Source organism: Gopherus flavomarginatus, chromosome 2 (assembly GCF_025201925.1).
Source record: "Gopherus flavomarginatus isolate rGopFla2 chromosome 2, rGopFla2.mat.asm, whole genome shotgun sequence".
Classification (NCBI taxonomy): domain Eukaryota; kingdom Metazoa; phylum Chordata; order Testudines; family Testudinidae; genus Gopherus; species Gopherus flavomarginatus.
The window spans coordinates 103,977,928-103,997,534 of NC_066618.1; the positions used below are offsets into that span (position 1 = coordinate 103,977,928).

General features: G+C 40.6%; 1 protein-coding gene across 1 annotated transcript; it reads right to left on the reverse strand.

Moving 5' to 3' along the window:
* Positions 1–1,596: 1,596 nt before the first annotated feature.
* IGFBP3 (insulin like growth factor binding protein 3) lies at positions 1,597–19,402 on the reverse strand. The gene is made up of 4 exons (XM_050937801.1): positions 18,314–19,402; positions 14,228–14,454; positions 12,768–12,887; positions 1,597–3,694 (listed from the first exon to the last, which is right to left on the reverse strand). Exons 1-4 carry the CDS (start codon positions 18,684–18,686, stop codon positions 3,569–3,571), a joined length of 846 nt encoding a protein of 281 aa, XP_050793758.1. The 5' UTR covers positions 18,687–19,402; the 3' UTR covers positions 1,597–3,568.
* Positions 19,403–19,607: the final 205 nt, after the last annotated feature.

Consider the following 19,607-nt stretch of genomic DNA (forward strand, 5'->3'; position numbering starts at 1 on the left):
AGGATCTGCCATTGGGCAGGCCAAGGTGCCGGGTAAGGGTGCCGATCTCGAGTTGATGTGGACCGTCTGCTCCTACTCCTCCAGGACAGACACTGACTCTGAGGTGTATGAAAACAATAACCACGGGGGAGCGGTACTTTTAGGCACCGAGTTTTCACACCGAGGGCTCAGGGACCAGGGTGGCTGCTGGGTGTGCTCCGGTGCCGGGGAGTGGCGTGTCAGGGTCGGAAATCAGCGGGCCATCATAGCAGGCTTTCCTCTTGAAGGAGCCCAGGGAACGACGTTGCCATCGACCTGTCCCATCTGGGAGGAGAGAACGGTGACGTTAGATGAAGCAGTTCTTAGGCCACTTCAGACGCCTCCAGTGTTGAAGGGAGGTGCAGCTCACGGCTCAGCCTCAGTGAGAGAGGAGGGTCCAGACTTAACCGCCCTTCTACATGGGCAGGAGTTGGCGTGACCATCACCGGTGGAGCAGCACTACTGTGGCCTGACTCGGGTCTAACAGCAGCAGGCTCCTCAGGCCTTGCAGGGGGAGAGCGACCCTTCTCTGGCTTCGTCTTCTTTTGCGGCACCGGCGATTGTGAACAATACTTGTGTGCGGCAAGCCGCAAGTGGAACCAGGACGGTGCCGTGAGTCCTTATCCTTACCTGGCACTGGTACGCATGCTGATGGTGCTGGAGCACTCTGCACCAAGGAGGAAGTACTCAGCGCAGGATCTGCCGACCCAGGGTCAGACTGGGGAAAGAGTGCTGCTCTCTCTCTTTTAAAATCCTGGGCCGAAAGGTCTTACAAATGGCACAACAATCCTTCCGATGGCCCTCTCCTAAACACTTTAGACAGGAGATGTGAGGATCGCTTCTGGGCATACACTTGCTGCAGGCTTCGCAGGTCTTGAAGCCTGGAGACCCCGGCATGCCCCGGCATAGGGAGAGTGTGGGAGGGGATTTCCCCCCCTCTCCCAAGGAAACTTATCTAATACTAACGAACTACTAACTACTCGCTATTAATGAACAATGGAAAACCATGGAGAACAATGTAAGAAACAGCTAAATGCGCTTGTTGAGACAAGCACAGGGAAGTTCCAGCTAACCATCATTGGTGGTAAGAAGGAAGTGAGGGAGTGGTGGGTCGGCAGGCCTCTATATTGATGGCCATGTAGGAGCTACTCCAGGGGGTGCCCAGGACGCCAACGGATGCTGCTAGGGGAAAAATCTTCCAGCTACTATGCATGTGCGTGCACACACACCTCATTAAAAGCAGCAAAGAGTCCTGTGGCACCTTATAGACTAACAGACGTTTTGGAGCATGAGCTTTCGTGGGTGAATACCCACTTCGTCAGATGCATGTTGCATCTGACGAAGTGGGTATTCACCCACGAAAGCTCATGCTCCAAAACGTCTGTTAGTCTATAAGGTGCCACAGGACTCTTTGCTGCTTTTACAGATCCAGACTAACACAGCTACCCCTCTGATACTTGTCACACCTCATTGGAATTGACATGAACAAGCACTCGAAGAACAATTGTCATTATTAATTATTATTACTGAATATTGTTAAATATTGACTCCATTTCATGAATCCAGCCCTTAGTTTCATGTCTACAGTTACATGGCATAATGGTGCTGTATACAATTTCTTCCTCGTGTAAGAGTATGAGAGTAGATTGATTATAGCTTTAAAAAAATGTTATTTCAATGTTTTCTTGGTAAAACTTTTACAATTGCAGTATTTTCATCTGTTCACAAATCTGTCTGAAACCCAAATATTCAGGACTGTATACATTTTGGAGTAACAATTATTTCACAAACCTGAGTTTGGATTAGGATTTGAGTTAGGATTTCAGTTTTACTCATGATGCAAGATCATTTTGTTAAGATTATAAACTTAGAAACTGCATGGGATGCAAGTAAGGCTGTTCAAATAGCCCAAGCCAAATACAAGGTTGGTGGCTGCAGTCACAACAATTCCTGACTCACCAAATATTCAATAGGACATTCAATTAATGTTGATTTTTTTTAGTTATACCACTCACTTATATGCAGCTTGTAATAAAACATTATTACTTTTCAAATCTTATCCCAGAAGGAAAAGATGCTCAATTCCGTAGGCCATATCCCACTACTGATTTTCATGTAGACCTTCCCATTAATTTTAATGGGAATCTGACTCCAATTGATGCCATATGCCAGATATTTGAAAGAACCACAAATTAAGAACATAGAACCTCTCTTCAGATTGAAAATTTAAGTGAATTCATGACAGAGACATATTTTTCAGAACCAGATGGTTACTCTTCCGCTCTTAAAGGCAAGCAGACAACTCCCAATGAAGTCAGTGGAAGTTATGACAATGCAATAGAAGAGTTGAGCCTGGAAAGTCCTAAAATTTAGGTCTATATCCTCTTTTCTGTATATGTTTGGCACGGACTTTAACAGGAGTTCCTCATGTAGAATGAAGGTAGAATATGGCCTTTAATTAGGTTTTTGTAGTAAGAGCATTAAAAATGGATACAAGCTTGTGTTTAAAAGAAGTATCATAAGAGGAAGGCAGAATATCCACAGACAGAAAATTAATCTAGTGTTAACAGTTTTAAAAAAGGGGAAGAAGGGAAAAAATTGTGTTTGAATAGCTGAAACAAGTAGGACAGAAGAGTCGTTTATGGTCAATTTCAATGCAACTATTAATTGCTTATCTAACATCTAAGTACTACAGTGAGGTATACACTAGAAAAAACAACAGAAAGGTTCATTAAAAAGTTATTTTGATGGTTTTAGCTACTTCAAATAGGGAAACTCAGCCTCTTTAGGAAACTTTTTCTTCAGCCAGTAAATCTATTTTGGCTCATCCATGTTAAGTAAAGGTATATATGCCATTCTATTTACAATCTCCTTTGTTTTTTGACTTCATGAATTCAGTAGCACACACCAAAATGAATGTGTAACATTTAGTATTCACATGTTACATTTAAATAACGTTTATTAAAAAACAATTATATTAAATACAGACTAACAGAATATTCATAATATACTTTACAGAAAAAAATAGCCATGTCTTTATTTTAGAAACATGTTTCTTTAAAAAGTTCTTTGAGATTTTTATAAAACATTTTACCCGTGAAGATAAGTGTCCCGTCAGACCTGTATAGAAAAAGCTTAAACTTTAAATCCTTGGGTTTTTTTTTAACATTTTTACAAGCTTACAATCTATAAATTCTTTAAAATAAAACACAGTATCTTTCGGGATCAAATTGGTCACAGGCCGTTATTTTAAAAAGTCAGTGGAGACTCCCTGAATCCATTCTGAAGTGCCTTTTTTTCTTTCTGGGGATAAATAGTGCAGATTTACTTGGGAATTCAGAGCTCCCTATGTTTTATAGAAAGCAGGAAGTGTGTCAGTGACGGGGTGCAGTTGCAGAGTCCGTAGAGTCAATGAATCCCCCAATATCAGTAGGAGACAGAACTCGTAACTCCAAGTCCAATGCAGTCCATGCTTTTTCCCCAGCCCCTCCAAGGTCTCTGATGGGTTGAACTGCCACACACAGATTCCACAGGAGATGGCACCAGCCCCTCATTTGCTTTCCAAGTTGTAGCAGTGGACATCTCCTTTTCCCTTCCCATCATATCCAGGAAGTGGCTGTCCATATTTATCCACACACCAGCAATAGCCTCTCTTTCGGCCTTTGGATGGGCGGCACTGAAACAAAATGAATGTAAGGTTCAGTTAGTACCATTTTTTGGGGTGCAGCAGGGATTTCAGTGAATTCTAATCTCTTTGATAGCTTCAGTAATATAACATGGCCAAATCAAAGTGAGTAAATGGAATTCTGATTACCAGCACAAACGATTATAATGATATTTTATTTCTACTGCCAGTCAACTCTTAGGGATCTAATAATCCTACAAAAAAACTATTCTTAGAAGCACAAAAAGGCAGCTTTATAAACCACTCCACATGATATTACACAGCACAGTTGTCCATTATTGAGCAAAACCAACTTCAGTGACACTACTTGCAACTGTAAAGGTTGTAGGATCTGGTCCTTCATTTGGGAAAAAACTCAACAGATTACTCTTGCCATACTAAGGGAGTACGTTTGGCAGAGACTGCACTCGCAGCAATAACACCTCAGCTTGCATCTGTTTGACAAAGGCATTTCAGTACTGTAGTTGATGTTTATTAGCAGATATATAATACCCTGAAACAGAGTTATCACTTCAACAACTGCTAGGTATATTAGAGCTTTACATATATAATTTCCTATAAATAATGTTGCCTGCATATTAATCCATGACCTAAGTAATTTATAGAGAAAGCACTTGCCTAGCAGGACTAATTATCTATACAAGCCAACCTGAAATTGTAATACATAGTGTGCGTATGCTTTCGCTATAAATTATTTATATATCTATATAAAAGATGAAACTTTGCCTAGAAATAATAATTTAGTACAGGAAAGATGGAAAACCAAGTACACTAAGAGATTCTTCTAAAGACCCCAAGAATTACAAAGAGAATCTAAGGCAGCATACACAGTTCCTGATCACATATTGCATATCACATTCCTCAGCTAGACCCAGTCCAGCTGAAAGGTAACTGTGACGGTTTTCTTCTATTACAAGGGGAAGCATCTCTCTCTAATAGTTGTGCAATGTCATATTAAGCATTCTACAGTCAACTCCTTCCCAGGATGGAGTCACAATCTATGTCAACTGGACTTGTGGGATTTTATGGTTGCAGACTCACTGAATGATCTATTGCAGAGACAAGTTCATCAGAACTACAATGACCACCATTTAGTTGGTGAAGACTTTTAAAGAATCTGTGGCACAAATTTACCAGGCTCTTGCTAGATGACAACTACAACAGATATGTTACCTAGGGACAAGAACAGAGAAGCCATGTAGCCTGAAGACCTTGCCCGCCCTCTGCCACCAAAAATAAAAATACACAAAAAAAAGAAGCCTACCTCCACCTTCTTTGGAAGGAACAAGAGAACTCATTCTCCATAGCAAGCGGGTGGTCTGTACACATTTCCAGCTCACAAATTTTATTAATTAAGGATGAAATGTATCCATATTGAAAGAGTCTACAGAAGACCTATGCAGGCACCAATTAAGTCCTCAAAAGAAGGTTTAAGTAGGATTTAAACGGCGCATAGGCCTCTGCATAGGAATCCATTTCACCCTTATAACAAAGCTGATTAGTCCATGATCCAGGAGCCACTAATTTTCCCATCCAAGGCCGCACAGTGCAGCACATACAGTCCCTGCTAGTCGAAGACTGTGGAAAGTGGTGAACTCATTTGCTCCTTTATCTCTATCCCTAGCCAGCTCCACAACTCCCCACCATGGACTTTTGGGGAAAGAGATCTCTTTGGGGTTTCCATCATTGGAAAATTTTCTTTGGATTCCATCATCCTGCCATGAAGCGAAGGTCACCCACAGCTTTTCAGGGCTTGCATGGTTCAGAAAGCTAGATATTGTGCTGAACAGACTCTTCTCCCTGAGGAATGTTTAGTTTTACCATGTTTATTATGGTACATGAACTAAGAGCACTCAGTCTAACTGAAAATAAGCAGTCATTTAGATTCACTGATTCCAAAGACCAGAAGATGATTATCTAAGTCTATATTCTTGTTACATCTTTGGGCAGGAAGACCAAATATCATGTCACATGCCGAAATAACACAAAGCTTTCTCTTCTTCAGAACCTTTCTTTTGCAGCCGTCCTGCATGCAACAATCGTAGTCACTTAAATGGCAGTTGTGCCAGAAGAATGTCTGCAAGATCAGGTCCAAACTAAACAAATGCTTGTTTTCTGAGAGAGAAAAGCATCACTGGCCAATTGAAAAAAGAGCTGAATTAGTAATTTGCCTAATTATCTGATTACCTTTATTTGAATCACAAGTTAGCCATTCAGTCAGTTGTCCTTAAATATAAATCCAACATGGATTTTATCCTTTTACATTATTTAACAAGCCCATTAATGGGAATTTTTCCATTAACTTTAATGGGCACTGGATCAGGACCTAACTGAAGTGGTAATGTTTAATCCTAAAAATTCTTTGGCATCAAAATAATTTAATCCACAGTCCACATTTCTTTTATTATAACAAGTTCATAAATCAGGAAACTAAGGCAGAAATTATTAAGTGATTTTCCAAAGGACACACAGTGAGTGTTTGAGTAAGGATTTCCTAACTCCCAGCCTGATATTCAGTCCACTAGACTGTACCTCTGCTAATAACTGTAACATATCCTCCTTGCTTTTAGAGGTACTGTATGAAGTGTGTTGCACAAATCTCAATGGTTCAAAGGAACTGACTTTGATTACTGTCAAAGACATACATATGTAAACCAAATTATCAGTTTAAAAAGTTGGTCTCATTTTTAATATCATTTTATTTTCTACAATCTCATCATTGACTTTCAGAATTAAATACAGCTAGAAGCCACCTTTCATTTCTTCTAATTAGCTTGTTTTGGGCAAAACTCTCAGATCTGCTGTGTGCCTTAGAGATAAGAAGCAAAAATAATGCTTTGTCTCCAAAGCAACATGGAAATGTTTTTCAGATCTCTCAAGTTCAAAACAAGGATTTGCACTGATTGCCCAGCACTGGGGCAAGGGACAAACATAGCTGTCATAATAGTTTTATCTGGCCCCAAAGGGATGTTTTTATTCTAAAATCCCATATTTTGCATTCTCTTGCCCTGACATCAAGTGAAATGATAGACAGTGCATATCAAAAAGACATCTCTTATTCTGTGTTTTGTATACCAGTGGGGCCAGATTCTTGGGCTCAGCTCCAGCTGAGTCCCTAATTTAATTTTTGCTCCTAGATCCTCAGAACCTGGAAACATGACACAGAGTCACTGTCATCATGCCCCCTGGAAGTGAGGAGTGACACTGATGGGCTGTAAAGAAATCTGTGTTCAATCCTTAAGTAAATCGTGTAAAAGACAGGAAGTGATAAAGAGGAATTTGGAGGGACTTCTCCATAACTGTCATAATAGAGCTTTCTAAAGGCTGGCATCTGTCCCATAGGGACGACTGTACTGACCAGGTTATACGATAGTACTGTTATACTAGACTGTACCTCTGCCTCAGAAGCTTCCCCAATCCTGGTTCAGCCTCAGCCTTTGTGCTGCCTCAGAAGTGCAAAACAGCTGGAATGATGCCCTAAATGGGGCAGCTGAGGATTTCCTCTGACAGAGGGGCCAGATGCCAGCCCTACTGCCCCCTGCTCCGTCCCCTCCACAGAGGAGTGCAGAAGGGACATGGCAAAGCATAAGGGCCACCACTTAATTCCTGGTCAGTACAGTCGTCCCTATGGGACTGCAATTGGCATAACTTGGAGTAGCCTTTAGAAAGCTCTAATTTACAGCAAAGGTTATTTTGGCCTCTGGCTGGCCCAGGATTGGGGGAGCTTTCTCTTAAATGGAGCTATGCCAATTCACATCTCCTGAAAAGCTGGTCATTTATGTGGATTTGGGATAATTCGTAGAGAATCTTAGTTCTATACAAAATTGTTTGCTTGCTTGAGACAGATATACCCCCGCACCATGAAACTATACCCATATACCACAGTACTATCGTATAACCTTACATAAATGACTGAGGCATGAGTAAGTAGGGATCAACGTCTAATAGATCTGGTGTGGTATATAATAAACAAAGGGGTCCTATTATGCTCTGGAGAAGTCCCTCCAAATTCCTCTTTATCACTTCCTGTCTTTTACACGATTTACTTAAGGATTGAACACAGATTTCTTTACAGCCCATCAGTGTCACTCCTCACTTCCAGGGGGCATGATGACAGTGACTCTGTGTCATGTTTCCAGGTTCTGAGGATCTAGGAGCAAAAATTAAATTAGGGACTCAGACTCTGATCCCGCTACTCTAGAATAACCACGAAGCCAGTCTTCCAGTTTTACCTTTAAACCGATGTTTACCAAGAAGCATCGGTCAAGAAAAGTGAAGTAAATAACAAATATTCATTTAAATGGACAGAGAGTGGAGGGCAGAATTCCTTTCAGAACTGTTCATGTAGCTTCCAGTACCACTGACTCTCCTATTTGATTTCATGTTGTACATCACATGGCTTGGCAAGATGATAAGTTTATATTGGCCACCACATTTATTTGATAATTTCCCCATGCTCCTGATTTAAAAATAATTAAATATAAAAAAATACTTTCAATTGCTTTACATGATGTATCTGGATAGATAAAATTCCTTTACAGCAAACCTCTCACTCATTAAAACTACCCCTGAGGGTGTCTGGAAAGTCAATTATTAGATAACCCAAATCAAACCTGAAGAACAACTGCATTCAACATGTTCCCGAAGAGCCAGTCAGTGAGGAAAAGAGGTGGTTCATGTGAACATGAAGAGGAAAGCTTTCTTATGTAAGACTTTATATGGCTCTTCTAGATGATCATGATACCTCACTAGATTTATCCCAGACCTAACACTTATCTGTCAAATGCTGGTCCTTCATAACTACGGCCCTACCAAATTTATGGTCCATTTTAATAAATTCCATGGCCATAGCATTTTAAAAATCTTGAATTTCACTATTTCAGATATTTAAATCTTAAATTTCACAGAGTTGTAACAAAGCATGAATATTTATTGAAAAATGGCAAAATATAAATATGTAAATCCCTTAAGTCAGAGTTTCTCAAACTGGGGTTCCTGACCCAAATGGGGGTGGCAAAGCTGTTGGGGCTGGGGAGGAGGTTCACGGTATTGCCACCTTTACTTCTGCTCTGCCTTCATAACTGGATAGCTGGAGCACAGCGGCTGCTGGACAGGTGCCAAGCTCTGAAGGCAGCACCGCCACTAGGAGCAGTGCAGCCTTCAGAGCTGGATTCCTGGCCAGCAGCCGCTGCTCTCTGGCCACCCAGCTCTGAAGGCAGTGCCGCCACCAGCAACAGCGCAGAAGTAAGGGTGGCAATGCTGCAACCCCTTTACAATAGGCTTGAGACCCTCTTTTGCGTTGGAAAAATGCTGTGTACTTGTATATACTTTTACCCTATGGTATAAAAGAGTATAGCATAGGGTAAAAGTACACAAAAGACCGGATTTCATGGGGGATTGGTAGGGCCCTATTTATAACCATATTGTTTCTTTGTGTCAGTTCTGCACTGCACTGTATAGCCTGGCACTATGCTGAAATACATTGTACTACTGGACTGTATCTATATCTATCTACAAACATACAATTTGCACTCACAAAATGCCTTTATTGTCTTAACATCTCAGAGCATTTATTAACATTTTATTTGATTCTCACAGCACCTTATGAGGTGGGTACTAATATGACATTAAGCTGATGCCAAAAGGCCCTAATCATGCAATTTGCTCTGTAGGAGCAAATGCTTATGTCCATGAATTCAATGGGGATTCATTTAGGCATGAGTGTGTTTGCCTGTGTGGAGCAGCTTGCAGGATCAAGGTTCATATCAGTGGCAGAGCCAAAGAGGAACACTGGAGGAGTTTTGATTCCAACTCACTGTTCTAACCATTACACCACAAAGCTTCCGATATGACAGCTAAACTGCTTTGGTAAAGAATGAACTACTTTTACAAAATATGCAAACAACTTGCTAACCTTCTCAGGGCAGTATTCTTTGGAGGTGGTGTGCCACCATAGTGCACTGAGCTGCATATCCAGCTACTTTAGAGGTACTAGCAGAAAGCCAATATTTCCATTATTAAAAATGCCTGCCTTATAGGACAGTGAAAATCTTATTATTTAGGGATGATTTACTATTTCCTAGTATAACACGCTGAATTCTTCTGTCATAATGTGGATACTAATGAGTTACAAATGCTAAATGATGTCAATAGTAGCAATGCAGGAAATTCATACGATAACCTAGTTTTATGTTATTCAGATTACATATGTTCTCTCAGTTCCTAAAGTATCAGACCTAAATTTACGATGCTGCAAAAAGCAGGGCAATCACTACATTTTCCATAGGGCAGCAAGTGCAATCTATTATATATGTACTTATTTCTCAGACCTATTGTGGTATTTAATTTTAGAAAGATATTGTAAACATATTACTTTGCATTTTTGCGAGCTGCAGACTGTACCCTTGACACCTACCCTAAAGTTAAGGCCTGCATTACAATTTGATAGCAGTACTAAGTGTTGTTTGGCACTAGCTCAGTCCTAGCTCATGTTGATTCCACCTGTGCTCATTGAGGGCTTGATTCTGCAAGATGCTGAGGCTCCCTCAATTCCTGTTGAAGCCAGTGCGACATACAGGCATCTGGCAGGACAGGGCATATCTGTAACTACCCCTCAATCCTTTGCCATAGATGCCACCGTGATAGGCCACTAAATGTAGTGCAGGAACTCTCTCTGAAATTCAGCAGATGCAGTTTTAAAGCTTCTGGTGGAACATGCACTACATAATTTAGAGTGCAGAAGCAGCCCCCCTTACATGGCATCTTCATCTTAATCTATTAAATGAATAGCTTTGAATGATGACTAGAATTGACATCAAGGTACACTTATTTTAATATCATTTTTTGGAATGGGGAAGTGCCCATTGCCATTGCTCAAAAATGCACCTCAACATTTTGGTGCCTGTGGATCTTGTTATTTATTATTTATTTATGGTAGTACCCAGGAAAGCACCTAGCATAGAATAATACGAAGAAAGAAAGTCCATTCCATAAAGAGCTCACAATTCGAGCTGCAAGTTGACAAAAGTACTGCAGACAAGTTCTGCAAGTGGACAAAGTAGAGCATATTCTTCGGTCTTCTCCAATAGCTAAAGCAGCACAAGGACTATAGTTAGTAACAAAAAGCATATCTCTTGGAAATCTGTTAAAATATCTACTGCTTTAAATAAACTAAACACTTCTATGCCATAGGAACAAGCACACAATCTTGGTTCCCACTCCGAGGGTCAGTGTTGTCCTTAGTCCACTGAATAACTTCATTGAAATCAATGGTATTTTGGAATGAAGGCAGATTGAGGGCTGCCACCTGCATATGGCCCTACGTTAATTTACATCAAGTTAAAATATCATGGAACAAGAATTCACACCAGCTTAAATGAGATCTTCAACCCAAAAAAAGAAACTTGCCCCACTTAAGAACATGACCAGCTGCTCAGGAAAAGCTAGAGTGAATAGATGAGCTATGCAGCATGCCCTAAAGGTCAACAAACATAGGCACTGTCAGACCAGTGGAAGAAGTGTATTCTAGAGCCAAGAGTTCTCACTGAGACTGCCCATCATCAAATCTGCAGAGATTGCTGATCTCAGTTGTTGAGATGCTACATAAGAGGAAGGGCTGTCTCTAAGGGTACACCTGTGCTGAAAAAAGGTGTGTTCTTAACTCATGTTAGCTAACCTGGGTTAAAACAGTAGTGATGCCACAGCAACTTGGCTTTTAACTCAGGTTAGAAGCTTGAGTTAAAGTTTATGAAGCAGCCTGGGGTTGAACTTGAGCTGCTAACCCAAACTAAAAGCCGAGTTGCTGTGCCTTCACTGCTACTTGAATTCAAGTTAGCTAATGCAGATTAGCTAACCAAGTTAAGAACATACGTTTTTTGGAGGTTTTTTGTTTTGTTTTTTTCAGACTAGTCATACTTGAAGAAATCCATGATCCAAGCAACAGAGAGCAGCAGGACTTAAAGTGAAGTCCATGGATGAGTGGTAGCAAAGTCGGGACGGTTGCTCACTTCACTTTCATTTCCAACTGATAAAAAACAGTAGAAGACAGCTAAAAATACATGGAATGCTTTCATAATTTTATTTTCTAGCATAAGCACTGCTGTGGTTACCACAGGGATGTGAAGGGAGAAATGGGTTTGAGTAATCACGAAAGGGAGGGGGAAGGAAGGTGCACCACAATACAAATTCTCTTTAAAGACGTGATCCAGCCTCTGAAAAAGCTTGAGATCCTCTGATATAAAGCTCTGTAAATTTAAAACTACACCTTAAATTGCACCAAGAAACTAATTCAGAGCCATTGCAATCTACTAAACATTGGAATTATGGGCTCTGACATGAAAAAACACTAAGCAAGGGCCCTGATATTTATTCTCCACTAGCCAAAGTTTCTTGAGAGCCCTTCATGGGCAGCCTTAAGTAGAGCATGTTGCAATAATTCAGTATGGAGATAACAAGACATGAATAGCTGTGGTGGTGTCTGCATTTGTCAAGAAACCAAATGCAAATGGAAAACCAAAGTGGTTGAGAGACCATCATTACTGAAGAGTAAATACTGAGTGTATCACTTTCACTATAACACGACATAGATTTTGGAAGTGATCTCTGCAGTGTATAAAGGACAGATACATGGCTTTCTCAAGTTGCTTTTTGTAATGTGACCTAATCCAGTTCTTCTAGGAACTCTTAAGCAGCTATTTACAATTCAAAGCATTTATCTATTACAGTCATATGGTGACTCCAACAGCTAACACAGTGGGTTATTACAGAGGTAATGCTTTTTTTAAACTGATGGGCACTGATATCCAGGGCTCTGGCCAACCCATGTGTGATTGGGTATGAAGTTTCTCAGATTAATCTGTTGTCAGGAACGACAGCAAATAAAAACACTGTCCACACCTGACATGGCTTGGTGCTATGCCACCAGGTCCAAAAGTAATGTTTCAGTGAAGTGCTATGTAATGCACATGAACATTACTAGTAATATTAAATTTGACTTCGTATTAACAGATAACGATGTGGAAAAGCTGAAATACACTTACTGAAATGATCAAGAAATATTACTCACTTGTTTTTTCTTGTAAAATCCCTTCTTGTCACAATTTGGAATATGGAATCCTCTTGGACTCAAGACATTCTGGATCTTTAAGTGATTTAATGTATCTTCCATTTCTCTACGGCAGGGACCCTGTCAATGAACACGTTTTAGAAAACACAAATGAAATCTTCTTACTCAAACCCTGTCTCCTATATTCTTAAAAATAGTAAATCTGTAGACATTAAAAAGCACTAAGCAGCAAAAAACTCTGAAAAATAGGGTGATGGATCTGACCAGAAATGAATAGAAAGAGCCACACTTCATTTTTTAGCATGCTAGCTTGAATCCTGCAAGCACAAGTCTGACTACTGACAGGCTTGCTCCCAGCTGCTGTGTAGCCATACCCTAGAAGCCCTAGTTCTGGACCAGTGGCCCATAATCTATCATCAGCCCTTACAGCTACCTAAAATGATAATTCTGCTATACACAGATTTATTTTTTGAAAGAAGGACATTCTGAACCCGTCATACACTGATGTGCTTTAACTGGAATGTCTGACTTCAGTAATACATTGAACATGCAGGAAAATCAACCTTGCTAATTTATCTCAGCTGCCATAAACTCTCTACATGGAACTCACTACTTTGTATAGATTTTGAAGCCTTCTTTTTGCAGAAGAAAGATACGTCTGGATCACCCATGAACATACTGATGAAGTGCCAAAGTATACCCAAGCAACATTTTGTATGCCTGTTGGCACTGGTATGAAGATAACCAGATTGTCTGCCAAGAGCAGTACATGAATCATAGTTTTACCTGCCCACATTCCCTGTACCTAGGCTGCCCTGCAAATCTTCCCATATACTGTAAATAAGGAATAAGAAACAGTGGCAGCTCTTATCCCTATGGTCATTACCTGCTGACATTTACAGTGTGACAGAACAATCGCTACAAATCTAGATACAGATTTGTGTGCACTAGGCACATTTGATAATCAGTCAAAAGCTGGTACTCAGTGCCATGCTAGAGCACTTTCCATACTTTGCTTCCTGGAGCACAGACTCAGACCTTTGGATTGAATGTAAGGCCTTCTTCTTTTTTGCGTTACCCTTTCTTTCTTGCCAGTGGGTAATCAAATCTCATCAAGCAGTTATTAGTCCTAGTCTGAATCTGTTCACACCCACATGTGATAACTACAGGTGAGATTAAGCTTTTTACTGTCCAAGGTTTACTATTGATAATCAGATTAAAAACAAACACTAGGCCTCTGTGTTTTCCAAATGTAATCTGTCTGGCCTGCTGACCCTCTGTATTTGCATCTCCAATAGTTTTACTGGTCACACAGTCAAAACTCCTTAAATGGCTACAACAATTACCACCATCTGGTTTTCTATTTATCTTGTCAAATACAGCATGCCAAAAAAAAAAAAAAAAAAAAAAAAAAAAAGCATGAGAATGTATTCATCTTTTCTACTTATAAAAATACTTACATATTCAGTCTCTTGTTTGGATTCAGAAGAGAAATTCAGTGTATCTGTACTTTGTGAATCATATTCCACTTTGTACCGCTGTGTATTTTTGGCTTGTCCTTTCCTGATGATATCTATTTTGGTGTGATGTGGATGTGATTTGGAATCTGACACCCTGTGAGAGTTAGGGATGGCCTGATTCTCTATGCTACTGGCATTCTGGTCTTCTTCTGAATCACTGGAATTTCCTTCAAATAAAATAAATTCAACAAAGAAACAAAGTTAATTATTCAGTTAAGCCTACGAACACAATAGCTTATTTTTTAAAAAATCTATTTTTTCTTTTCTTTTTTATTAAGAAACACAGAAAGCCTTAAATGCATAGCGTTCTCTGAGCAGCAATGTCTGTATTTCGTGACCAGAAAGAATTCTAATGTCCTCAGGACTGAAATATCTTGTAAACTCCTAGTAATTCTTTTAAACTCTGCCATTCCATTGTCACTGTTGTTTGCTACTAATTATAAATCTTGCTTTTCTACTTAATTGTATGAAAAATTTCATTTATACTTTACATCAATTTGTTTTTTTAAATCACGGCTATTTAAGCTGAATATACAGCCAATTGCTTCCCTTAATTGGAAGTGTTTTTTCTCACCAGAAGGGGGCAGATTTGCACTGGGACTTGATCATTTCCAGAGTTGGATCTGAATCAGAAATCTGTTATCAACTTTACCAATAAAAGACATGCAAAAAATTCAAATAATTTATTTCTGCCCTAGAACTGATTTTATTATCACTTAGTAACAATAATGAATTCCTGTAATGTCTTATGATTAGTATTCTGTAAGGTAGTGTCTCTCCTGTATATCTTCTCCAGGAAGGGAATTAACAAAGAGATATTACTAAATAGAATACTACCATGTTTATTTTTAATGGGCCTTAATACAGTTATTTCTTAATTTTCTCCCACATACTGCAAAAGTTTGGTAAGTTAAATTTTACTTAGTTGATAGAGAATTTTCCAATTTGATTCTATTTTTATATGAAACACATTTCAGATTATGAACACAACACTGCCATCCACTCTTCCATAGTATCAAAGAACAAACATCTTGCTTATTTGCTTTTCACTCTGAGTCAGAAGAGTTTAAAAATATTTTCTTCTCTATCTACTTTCCATAGAAGTAAAAGAAAATAAAGTACCCCAGAATATTGTTCAGGCATAATGTTTCCATATACTTAAGATTATGTGACTATACTATACTATACTATACAGGACTCTTCCAGTGTAAATGCAGATGGCTGCATTTCCTCTAAGATATTTTTAAAGTTTATATCTCTTTATCAGTTAAGTCAGACTGCTTGCTGCATTTCAGCCCTTTGGCTGCAGGCCATCTGAACTTTTTTTAAAAAAGGAAAGGAAATCACATTGGAAATGTAAAATGATAACTTATGTTCAGGGCATAGATTACTTTTAATACTGTTGCTTCCATGCTATACTAAACTTAAAGCATAAAAGCTATATTAAAATAGTGCTAAAAGGCTCACTAAAAAGCACTAAAGCCAAGAAATTCATCATTAAGACTGAAAGCCTTCCTAACATATCCCACTGAGTCCAACAATTTTAGCACATATGGCACTAAGGCCCCTGCAATACAGAGGCACAAGGAGGAGAAGGAGGGATCAGAGTTAACATCGTGTGCCAGTGGTTGTGGTGTAGCCACTGCTGGCAGTAGACATAATTGACCAGGAAAATCCAACTCCCAGCGCAAATGGATTAAGGAAGTTTAAGTCTTAACTCTGAATTTCTGGCTTTTGTGGGTTTAACTCAGACTCTCAGCGGTATTTGAACATATTTTTTGTGGTTTAATTTCTTTTTTTTTTAGTAGTATTTTTTTTCTCATTCTCAATGATGTTTGGAAGTGTTAATACAATAGAACATAATAATCTAGATCTCTTAAATCTAAATGATTTGCCCAATAGCATTTTGCAGCCATTCTAATTTATTAACCATGTACATATAGAAAGTATTTTAACAAGCATTATATAACCAACAGATTACAACGGCCACTTCACAGTTTATATAATTAATCATGGCAATCTGTGCTTAAGCAGTTCTCAAATCAGATTTAAGAGCTATGACTACAATTTATTCTACAGAGCTGTTGTCATGTTAATTACATACTCATTCCTATCACATTCAAAACCATCATGAGAAAAGCACAGGGAGAGTTGCCTTTTTCTTTTACTAATAATATTATAATAGTCCCTTAAAATGTGAGCTGTATTAATGCCAGAAAGATCTAACGCACTAGAAGTTAGTGGCCTTCTAAATCAGGCATTAAAATAACATTTTAAAATATAAATCTATGTAAAACTTTTTTTTAGCATTTGCTGTAACTTAACAAGGACAAAAAACAATTTTACATGGTATTCTACCTATCTGTATATGTGGGAACAGATTCAATCCTATTCTGAGAGTTTGTTGTATGCTAGAATCTGTACTGGAAACTTGGATTCAGGATTGAAACTCTAGTAGTCCCTTAAAGAGGCAGGCACTATGCATGGCATTGGTTCAGCAGATTTCTTCCCTCTTGAAAACTAAGCACTCAACTTGTATTCCCAGGAAGGGGCCTACCTTTCACTTTATACACAGGGTCAAAGTTCCCATTGACTTTAACAAGATTTTGTCTGAATAAGGAGTGCAAGAATAGGGCTTTAGTATTTTAACTATGTAGGGCTGAAGTTAGTAAGAGATCCGGAACAGAAGTGAGAGTCCAAAGCCATCTACCTCTTCCTTTCCTCATTATATATACAGCTCCAAAATAATAATGATATCTGATAATTAGCATTGTCAATTTCCACCCTTTGGATGGATACCCCACTCATCCAGGATTCCTTTTAAGGTAGAGTTAACAGCATCAAGCTCTTATATGAAGGATGTTGCCATGTCTTTCAATGAGGTTTAAAACTTCACTCAGCACGTTCTGAACTCTCCCTCTTTCAAATTGTTACTGCTGGTGAGCAGCACAAAAATAAGGCATTTTGTGCTCCTGCAGCCCTGGCGGCCACTTCCTCTCACACAGCTAAGGAGAGGCCAGCCAGTGCCTGCAACCCAGAAGAAAAACTCCACGCTGCTTTAAAAACAACAGCGCCAAACCTTTTGACATGCTTTCTTATATAGTAGATGTTACATCCTCGATATTGCTTAGTAAACACTCTAATGGAATTTGTGCAAATATTAATTGTGCTTTCCTGATCTGAATCCCAACTTTCTCTGATTCTGAACATTGCAAAATGTGCATTCTTACAGAAGTTGTTCCAACCTTCCCTCCCTCTTAAAGAAACACACTCTAAATGATTTTACTTACATGAGAGCACTGGAAAGGTTAGTTTTTACCTATCGGTTATTTGCAAAAGTGTACCCATAGTATTCACCCCTTTTAAAACTACCAGCCTCTGATACTTTGTTTTAAATAGTCAATAACTTTCCAGCCTGGGAAAATATTTGTCCCATTTTCTGTGTACTCGTTTCTTCTATGAATTTTACAAGTAATTCATCCATTTTTAATCTCTCAGCCTGGCAGACCTGCCTCCTCAGTCACCCAGTTCAAAGGGAGAAAGAATCCCTCATATTTTTTTAAAAAAAGCATCCTCACCTCTGTTGCAAGGAAGGATTTTGCAACAGCAGAGATTAAAGAACCTTTCTTGTCCTGTCCCTCATCCAAATGATCCTAAACTTGACACACAGCCCTAGATCTGACCACGAGATCAGAAAACACGACCATTTATTTTGAAGAGCAGGAATTACCACGTCAGTCTTAACAGTGCACTAAGACTGGAGTTTTGTTTAAGAATCCATCCGCCAGGAGTTGGCTGCAATACTTGGGTGGCGCTTAACAGAAACATTTTTGCAGTAAGAGAGTGGTTTTCTTTTCTTTTCTTTTTGTTTTGGTGTGTGCAAACTAAACTTATTTTTTTTTTTGCATAAAGGCAACTGATTGATAGATTGATTTGCATCAAACCTTTTTGGAGGGGCTTTTTTTCCGGTGGCATTAAACAACACAAACACACGTAGAGTGAACGGCTGGAGCCTGCTCTCCTTACCTGGAACATGTGGTCCTTGCAGGAAGAAGGTCCGCAGCTTGCTGCCCGTGGTCACGTTGGTGCAAAGCCCTCTGCCCTCCAGCAGCGCCTGCAAAGGTCTGAGCTCCCCTCGGCGCGGCTGGCAGCTGAGGCCGGCTCCGCAGCGCTCGCTGTACACCCCGCACGGGTGCCCCTCCTGCAGGGCGCAGGTCAAGCAGCAGCCGCAGCCCGGCTCCCGCACCAGCTCGGAGCACTCGGGCGCCAGCGGCTTGCACTGCTCCAGCGCCCGCGAGTCGCAGGGCTCGCACCGCACCACCGGCCCCACCGCCACCGCCCGCCGGCTCAGCAGCGCCAGCGCTGCCACTGCCCACAGCGCGCAGAGCCGCGCCACCATAGCAACAAGCGCAGGGGGGGCTGGAGAGGGGACGAGGAGCAGCAGCCGCAGAGAGAGCAGGAGAGGGACAGAGCCGCAGCCACACGCGCACCTAGCCCGGGGCAGAGCCGCCCCCACCACACGAGGGGGACTCACAGGCACTCGCCCCCCAACACAGGCGAGGGGAGACCAGCCCAGACCCCTGCCACGGAGGTTCAGAGCAGAAGGCTCAAGCCCCAACCGCTCGCCCCGCTAACAGAGCCCAGGAGGCTAAAGCTACCGTCACCCCCTGTCTGCAGCCGGGACCCGCCACCCCCTCACAGCCCCCCTTGCAGGAGGAAGAGCAGCTAGCGCCCAAGACGGCTTGTTGCTTCCTTCCCCTCCAATAGCTCCCAGATCACTTGGCTTTCACACTGATTTCTTGCCGCAGACACAAATTTGAAAATAAAATAAATTAAAAAAAATCAACAAAAAAAATACCCAAACCGAGCAAAATGGTCTGGCTAGGAGGAAACGTGGTCCCAAAATGATCACGGAAAGAGAAGAGAGCAGAGGGGAAATGAAGGAGAAAAAATAAATTAAGAGAGCAAAGTTCCCTTCTTTTTATTCTCTTTGTTGCCTGCTATTGGCTTCTACTCTCTGTAACTCTGGGCTCCCATCTGTTCCCTCATTCAGCAGAACTTCTTGCCTATATACAACTCCTGCTTAGGACACGCCCCGGACTATGAATAATGAACAACTCTGGCACTGCAGGAGAAGGGGAGTGACTATCGAAATCCAGATTTCGGTTCAGAAAGCACTGTAAAGCGCGGGGGGGGACCCCATGGTTGTGAGCTGAGTTTAAGTGCCCTTCTGAGAAACCCCTCTTTGAGGAGATGGCCGCTGGGACTGACTTTGGGCAGAGAGAGAGACTACATCGTATGCGTTTTGTTCTCCTTCCTC

Excerpts from the sequence above, each read along its gene's own strand:
- IGFBP3 (XM_050937801.1), bottom strand. The coding sequence starts at position 18,686 with ATGGTGGCGCGGCTCTGCGCGCTGTGGGCAGTGGCAGCGCTGGCGCTG. Across the intron at positions 14,455-18,313 it reads GCAAGGACCACATGTTCCAG|GAAATTCCAGTGATTCAGAA; the intron begins GTAAGGAGAGCA and ends TTTTATTTGAAG. Across the intron at positions 3,695-12,767 it reads GATTTTACAAGAAAAAACAA|TGCCGCCCATCCAAAGGCCG; the intron begins GTGAGTAATATT and ends ATTTTGTTTCAG.